At 35.2% G+C, this 8,687-nt stretch overlaps 1 protein-coding gene across 1 annotated transcript; it reads right to left on the bottom strand.

Annotated features, from left to right (window-relative positions):
- Nucleotides 1-1,443: 1,443 nt before the first annotated feature.
- On the bottom strand, nt 1,444-4,360 carry LOC132173377 (putative pentatricopeptide repeat-containing protein At1g64310). Its single transcript, XM_059584866.2, has one exon. The coding sequence runs from the start codon at nt 4,139-4,141 to the stop codon at nt 2,480-2,482; it is 1,662 nt and encodes a 553-aa protein (XP_059440849.2). The 5' UTR covers nt 4,142-4,360; the 3' UTR covers nt 1,444-2,479.
- Nucleotides 4,361-8,687: the final 4,327 nt, after the last annotated feature.

Below are 8,687 nucleotides of genomic sequence, written 5' to 3'. Positions count from 1 at the left end.
TTTTGGGCACTCAAAAGCTAGCCAAGATTTACTTACTCGAGAAGATTAGAAGAATGCAAATCTTATGCAATCTTTCTTTTCATACAGAACGAATTGTAGAGCCCTTACTTTCTTTGTTTAAAATGGGTGGATGCTCAAGGATGCATGGTATACAGTTTAAAATACAAGTGTATTTCACTTGATCAGAATTCAAGTCTCCTATTACTTCTGCATAAACAAATGAAGACACAATCAAACACGTGCATATATATGTTCCATCTCGTAGGTTTGCAACATAGACACAGGATGACCATTCATCTAGACCTTGTGGGTGCACACAATGAAGAAAAGCATTGCATAAAAGCTATATCAAGCACTAGACAATCTGAAAGATTCAGAGACTGAGGGAAGCACCTGAGTACTATAGGAGAAGTATATGTCAACAAAAGCTGAATATAATAAGAAAATATTCTCCCATGGATATAATTTACAAAAGATCTATAAATAAGAATGTAAATTTGCAAAAACTTAAATGGAAAGAAAGCTCTTAGAGGGATGCCAATGTAAAGAATCTGCATTCCAGTAAATCTTAATTGATGTCCTCGACAAATTTTGGGAATATCAAGCAGATCACCATGCCTTTCCCCAGAAATTCAAATAGTCATGCATATAAAACTACTAGAAACTCAGAAAATAATGGTCTTTGCCTTCTGTACTCGCAAATTTCAGTATGATCAATGGTATTGTGGCAAGAAAATAATGATTTTGTCATCTGTACTCGTAGATTTAAGCATGTGGTCCATTATATAAAAAGTACTTTACCAAGGAACATAGTTGACCTCAAAATTAAAACAAACCAAAGGTATAGTGCTGTTTTTCAAAAGAAAATTCCCTAAAATAACAAGACAGAAGAAATCCAGTAAGTAATAAAGCAATTATCAGAACCTTAAAAGGAAATTTTACAACGCTAGAATATTACAGATATAACCTCAAGCCAAACCCCACCCATCATATCAAAGATGGAATGCTTTCACTGCCAAAAGTATGGCGGGACCGGATTTTAAAACCATCTTGCCATAAGGATAACAGTTAAGCAGTTTTATGTGCTTAACTGTTATCCTTATCTTGCCATAAGGATAACAGTTAAGCACATAAAACTGTACATTTACGAAAATATGTGAGTGGGACCTGTCAAGGTTAATGCTTTCTTCGACAACAACAAAATTTTAGCAAAATGGATGTCCAGAAACCCCACTAAAGAATTTTAGTAGTTTTCATGCATTCACACTTCGGGACATGGGAAGCTAGAATGGACCGAAAATATCCATTTCCTTCCAAAGGAAAAGGAAAAAAGCCTAAAATGAAACCCAGTTGGGATATGCCAAATTCATTCAAGTAAGAACCATAGCAAAATCAAGAAATAATATCATACAGGCATTTCCCAGGGAACCTTTCAAAATGCACCATATTTTTATTTATGTATTTATTTGCAAATAAATGTTACTATTGCACTCAAAAGCAGGGCAGGCCTCAATTTTTTAACAAATCCACACGCTCATGCCTCACAAATTCCACAAAGCTCTGGAATCTATAGCCAAAAAGCCTTTTCACACATTGAACCACGAGTTAACAAGCTGAAAACCCCATGCACATGAAATCATATAGTGAAATGTAGTATACAGAATATATGTAACATCCCTGTTCCAAGTGGTATGATATTGTCCGCTTTGGGCCAAGGCCGGATGATTTTATTATTGGGTTTACCCCCAAAAGGCCTCATACCATTTAGAGAGAGTATATTCCATATAAACACATCATATTTTCCATACCCAGGCAATGTGGAACGTCACAATCACCCCCTCTTAAGAGGACCCAGTGTCCTTGCTGGCGACCCTCATGGGATTAGCCCATTCTTAGCGGCCGCCCCAGCGAGCGCCCGCTAGCGACCTTCATGGGTTTGTGCACGCTCCCCCCATCTCAAGCTGGGCAATAGCTCTGATACCATATGTAACATCCCTGCTCCAAGTGGTATGATATTGTCCGCTTTGGACCAAGCCCGCACGTTTTATTATTGGGTTTACCCCCAAAAGGCCTCATACCATTTAGAGAGAGTATATTCCATATAAACACATCATCTTTTCCATACCCAGGCAATGTGGGACGTCACACACCAAAAACTAGGGAAACTCCATCAAAAAGATAAAACGAAACAGACCCGTTTTCTTGAAAAGAGGCAACGAGAAACACACATTGAGCTTCGTGACCAGTGATAAGACCCAGCAAAGCCGCCCAAGATGAAGAGAGCCATGTTCCCACCATTTTCATGTCTTTGGCTCTCTATGTTTCTTTTTTCTCTGAATGGTTCTCGTTTCTGTTTTCTTGGGACTTAACGAGACTTGTTCCCTGTGCTCCCAGAGCTTCTCATCTTGTTTATCCAAAAATGTCGGCACAAGATGATATGAAGAAGATATGATCAAGCATGTAGATATTTATTCAACAGTTAAATACTACTGCCTGCAATCCAGCTAACCCCAGGAATTTTCCTCAGTTCTCCTCCTGTCATATCATTCCTCAGCTTCTGCACGCCATCCCACCTCCCATCAGCTGCATATATGTTAGAAAGCATGATTCTGTAAGCATTTTTCTCAGGATTATCTTCAAAAAGTCGCTGAGCTACAATTTCTGCTAGGTTGGAATTTCCACATGCATCACAGCATGATAAAAGGGCTCCCCAGATGCCACAATCCACTGGTTCTCGCAAAGACTGGATAAGATTGTAAGCCTCTTCCAACTTACCAGCCATCCCGAAGAGTTTTACCATGTAAACATAATGCTCAGTTCTAGCTTGAATTTGAAATTCATCTTTCATTTTTCTGAAAATTTCCTGGCCATCTTGCACAAGGCCAGCGTGGCAGCAAGCACAAAGGAGTGCAGAGAAAGTCGATTCATCAGGTACTAGCCCTTTCTCCAGTATCTCTTCAAACACTTTGAATGCCTGAGAGGCAAGTCCATGCAAACCAAGGCCTGAAATTACTGAATTGTAAGAAACTATATTCCTTTTTGGCGTAATCTCAAAGACACGAATTCCCAAGCCAACAAAACCACACTTGGAATACATGTCTATGAGGGAAGAGGATACCATTAGATCCGATTCAAATCCATGTCTAAGTACATAACCGTGTATCTCACAACCAGGCCCTACATTTGCTAATTGAGTAGCAGCTGCCAGTACACTGGCAATTAAAATGGGATCTGCCTTCTTACTTTCCATGTTCAGTTTCTTGAAGAAAGACAGAGCCCTCTCATAATCTCCAGATTGCGAATATCCAGTTATTAAAGCAGACCATGTAACTAAATCAGGTTGGAACAAATTACAGAAAACTCTAAATGCAGAATTCATGCACTTACATCTCGAGTACATGCTCACAAGTACACTGCCTACATGAGCATTAGAATCAAAGGCAGTTTTCAGACTAAATCCATGTATTCCTTGGCCAACACTCAGCAAGCTGGAATATGCTAAACCTGAGAGCAACCCGACTACTGTATATCCATCTGGCCGCCTCCCCTCACTTCTCATTCTACTGAACAGCTCTAGCCCTTTATCCCAAAATCCACAACATCCATAACCAGAAATCATTGAATTCCACATCACCAAATCCGGTTCAACTATCCCATGAAATACCCTACTGGCTTCATCAACCAGACCCAGTTTGGAATAAGCCGTCACCAATGCACTACTACAAATGGGATCCAATCCCAACCCAGAGAGTATTACTCCTCCATGAACAATTCTCAGTGCATCTAAATTTAAATCCTCAGAGCACGCTCGTATAATACAAGCATAAGAAAAACTATCAGGTTTAGTTTCAGTTTTAAGCATCGTGTTAAAGAGAGATAATGCTTCACCAAAGTTGTGGACTTGCGCATATGCTCGAATTATTGAATTCCAAAGAAACACACTCCGGTGGGGCGTTTTGTCGAACAGGTTGCGCGCAGCGCAAATGTCGTTATTGACGGCATAAAATCTTACTATTCTGGTTGCATAAAATGGGTCAAGGAGGTGTGTCTTTATGATAAAAGCATGCAGTTGTTTGGTTCTTGACAGTGATTGGTAAATCTTGGAGAGTTCTAAGCGAAGAAAATGGTGGTGAAAGAACATTGGAAATGGGTCAATATTTTGCTATATAGGCTGTGATAATTCTACCAGGAAGTGGAATTGGGGGAGAAGAAGAATTAGTTTGGACAAATATGAAAAGGAGAGGAATGTAATTACGATCGATCCCCATGGATTCACTCCCATGATTAATGGTGTAAGGCCGTTGATAGCAGACTCGCAGTTATTTGGAGGGGAAGCCGTAGAAGATGGTAGCCGAGTAGGTGTTTGACCGAGTCTATGAGATGCCATGACAAGATTTTAGCAAGCTCGCTCGGTAAAATATCTAATAAAAAAGTATTCTCTATTTTAGTTATTATTTTTTTAACCGATTAAGAGCATTTTAAATGGAGGAGCCATATTTTTACGTAAAATGACTTCTCAAAATTTACTTTTATCTAGTTTAGCTAAGCTATTTTTAAATATCTCTACATTCAATTAGATATATTTCTATCTATTCTATTAAAATATTTTTAAAAGTAAGAAAAGTTTTGGGAAAAAAAGAACATGCAGAGAAAAAGTAGGAAAAGATTTGGAAAAAAGAGAAAACAGGTGAGAGAAACAATGAAAAATAAAATAACTCTCTTGAAAAGTGCTGCTACATTTAGCTTCTTTTTTAGCTCTTCCAATCAAATGTTTATTTTACATTTTCTTTTAGCTAATCCAATGTAGAGGTTTTTTAAACATTTGAAGAGTCATTTTAGATAAAAGTAACATTTGGCTCTTCCATTAGGAATGCTCTAAATAAGTAAATATTTAGGCGATTATGCAATTGGCTATGGCAGCCAATAAAATAAGGCTCCAAATAATAAAAATATAATTAAATTTCCTTTTAAAAAAATTAAGGCCTCAATTAAGTCATTAAATTATGGGATAAATGCAAAATTGGTCTATGTGGTTGGCCTGATTTACAAATCACTCCCTGTGATTTAAAAAATAATTTATAAGTTTCTAGGGTAGGCCAAAATAACATTTTACTCCTTAATTGAACTCATTTTCCGTTAAATGACTTAACGGAAACCGTTATATTGCCACATCACACCCAATAAAAATAAGACATGTGTTCTTTTTTCTTTATGCTTTTAAAAAATGACAAATAAGCATTTCCACGTCATTTTGAGGCTCCAACACCCACTACACATCAAATTAAATAAACATAATCCTTTTATATCCCTTGTGCTGCCGTCGTCTTCATCTTTCCCAACGATTCTTGCCGTCGTCTTCATCTTCTCCAACGATTTTTGCCGTCGTCTTCATCTGCGTCTGAGATTTGGGCATCTACATTTTTTGGCAGTGCTTTCTATGGAAACAATCTATCCCTCTTTGTGTGTCTGGTTTTTTTGTTTTTGTTCTATGGCAAGTGCTTTCTAGTTTGTGTTAAATAGATGTTGGAAGATAGTAGCTTTAAAAAACCAATTCGTAGGTTCATCTTTTAAAAAGTTATCTCTTTTTTGAGATATGCAATTGTTTTTTCTCTTTTGTGGGGCTTGTTTTGTCCCTTAGTGTGCATGTGTAAGATGATGCTTGTGCTTATAGGAATATTCATGTGTATGTAAGTCTTAACGAAAAACGCATATGAAGACGACGGCAAGAATCGTTTGGGAAGATGAAGACGACGGCGGCACAAGGGATATAAAGGGATTATGTTTATTTAATTTGACGTGTAGTGTGTGTTGGAGCCTCAAAATGACGTTGAGTTTATTTGTCATTTTTTAAAAGCATAAATAAAAAAGAACACGTGTCTTATTTTTATTGGGTGTGAGTGGCAATGTAACGGTTTCCGTTAAGTCATTTAACGAAAAATGAGTTCAGGGAATAAAATGTTATTTTGTCCTACCCTAAGACCTATAAATTATTTTTTAAACCACAGAAAGTGATTTATAAATTAGGCAAACCACATGGACCAATTTTACATTTATTACTTAGATTATTAATGGCACCTTTGAAGCAGTAAACTCATAACTTTTTAATTTAGTAATGTTGTTTGGAAAACATTAAGGGGAAAAATTGAGAGGAATATTTAAAATTAAAATTAATTAATTAATTAAATATTTAAATATATAAAAAGGCTTCACCTAAATTTGTTGCCTTAGGCTTCAAAATTTATCAAGCCGGCTTGTCCTTTTTTTTACATGCTCTAACACATTTTCTATTGTCTTTTTCGACTCTCTTCAATATTATTATTATTATTATTATTATTGCCAACACTCATATTTAAAACTAATAACAACTAAATAACATGGATCCCAATAAAACAAGAAGCATGCACATATCTAAATCAATCGAGCACGTACATAGACCGAAAGACCTCGAATTTCCTCTTATTATTTTAACAAGCACCTTTAAAAAATAAAAAATAAATAAAATAACTTTCACGAGTTTGAACATGATTTTTCTTTTGGGAATCACATCTCTAGAGAACAAAGTCAGAAACACAGATAATCATAGAATCTAAGACGGAAGTTCGGGCTTATTCCATGCTCATGGTCTGAAACGAAACTAGAATATTGTTTATAGTTAATAGTCTTATAGAAGTGGCATGTATAATTACTTTTTCTTATATTTTAATTTTGTCCCCCGCATCCCGTATAGCTAGCTAGTGATCATTGCCTGGTGATGGTTTTCGGTTTGGGAAGGGTGAAGGTGGCGCCGGTACACCTCCTTCTCGTAGGCTCCGAAAGGAAACTATCTTCTTAATAGTAATGTTGAGACCTTTAGAGCTGCCTTGTAATCTTTGTACTGTCATCATGGAGCCATCCAGCGACAAACTCTTCCAACCGCCTTTTGAGGCAAAAGAAAAATCATAGCACGTGAGAAATGAATAGAAAAAACGGTTATATATATGGATTTGGATCTTCTCAAATTTCTTAAAATATGAGATTTTTATAGTTCAAAATTTGAGATATATATTTTATATGATAATTTAAACAAACGTAGAAGTTTGTATTTTTTTAAAAAATAATGTTAATTACCATAAGGAAGTGATGCAAAGTTGGTGGAAGATGTATTCCACCAACAAGGAGTAGTGCTACTAGTGTTGCCATCACCTTTGCTGGAAAACAACTCATCGTGTTTGGAGCAAGATGTAGAGTCTCAGTCGACGGAGAGACCTTGAGCCTTAATTAAGCCATCCGGACTCCTGTTTTTATGCACATGATTTTATCCGTGGTTGGCGGAGGAACAGTGGCCATGGTTTAAAATTCTACAAGCTTTACTTTGACTCTTTGAGGGTACAGTACTCCTTTTGACTTTTGTTGAAGGTGGTGCTGCTACCACTCAGGGACGCGCTTTGACTAGAAGACCTGCGACTGGTACATGAGTACTTGCTTCATGAGTACAGGGTAGTTGGCATTTTGGGTATTCCACATGTTGTCATACTTTTTTTCTTAATCCATTGCTCAATTAAACAGGGACATAATTTTTCTCTAAATCTTTCTGTAAGAAATATTCTCAAATTTATTTAAAATAATGTCAATTGTTTATAAATATTTAAAAATACATTAAATTCTTAACGTCATTAATAACAATTTACTAATTTAGACTAAATTTAATGTGTCTAGCTTTCAAATGTTTATAGACACGATACTATTTTAAATGGGTTGAGAGATATTTCATTCATACTGATTTGGAAGAAATTTATGTCTATTAAATGGGTTGTTGGGTGTTGAGAAATCCAAACAGGTGTAATATTGCAAAAAAAATTGAGTTAAAATATTGGAGAGTAATTTCAAAACACAAGAAAGTTTATTAGGGTTTTGTAAAGTTTCGTTTTTTCTTTTTCTTTTTATTATTATTAGGAAAAACTTCACTTTAACATTTATGAACTTTATAGCGCTTCGTAAGCATTTTTCTAAACTTTAAAAACTATCAATTTAGTATATCTACTTTTAAAAATTTTGCAATGTCACTCCTACCATTAGGATTTGGGGATAAATTAGATTGAGTATTAAGTGAAATGTCCTCTATACCTCTATATTTAAAAATTATTATTATTATTATTTTTTTTATAAAAAAAAAGAAATTACGTACCCGGCCACTGCTTGACCATGGGTCCCGACAACAATTTTTTTTTTTTTTTTTTTTTTTTTTAATTTTAAAAAATAGGATATTTTGGGTTTTTTGATGTCCTCCATTAGAATTTAACAGAAAATTTTAACGAATTGGTGACATTGGAAACTTTTTATTGTTGGATACATTAATTGAGAATTTTTTTAAGTTTAGGGAGATAATTGCAAAAGTGATGAAAATTTAGAAAGATTTAGTTAAATTTGTCCTTATTATTATTATATTCTTGTCGACACTCGTATTCGTAAACATTCATATCTTCTAACCGGCCATCTTATATTTCTAACGGTTACATTTTCTAACAGTTATATTTTCTCAATTGTCATTTTTCCAAAAAGTCATATTTTTCAATTAATTGTGGGTGTTGAAAAGAGAAACATTAAAATAACCAAAAAGTGTTGTTGAGATTTTATAAAATAAAGCAACATTTTGCTATAGTAACATGTTGTTGAGAATGTTAGAGATTAAAAAAATAATTTATTTTTAC

Source organism: Corylus avellana, chromosome 3 (genome assembly GCF_965113065.1).
Source record: "Corylus avellana chromosome 3, dhCorAvel1.hap1.2, whole genome shotgun sequence".
Taxonomy (NCBI): domain Eukaryota; kingdom Viridiplantae; phylum Streptophyta; class Magnoliopsida; order Fagales; family Betulaceae; genus Corylus; species Corylus avellana.
The sequence above is the reverse complement of the archived record's forward strand: the minus strand, read 5'-3'. Positions and strand labels throughout refer to the sequence as shown.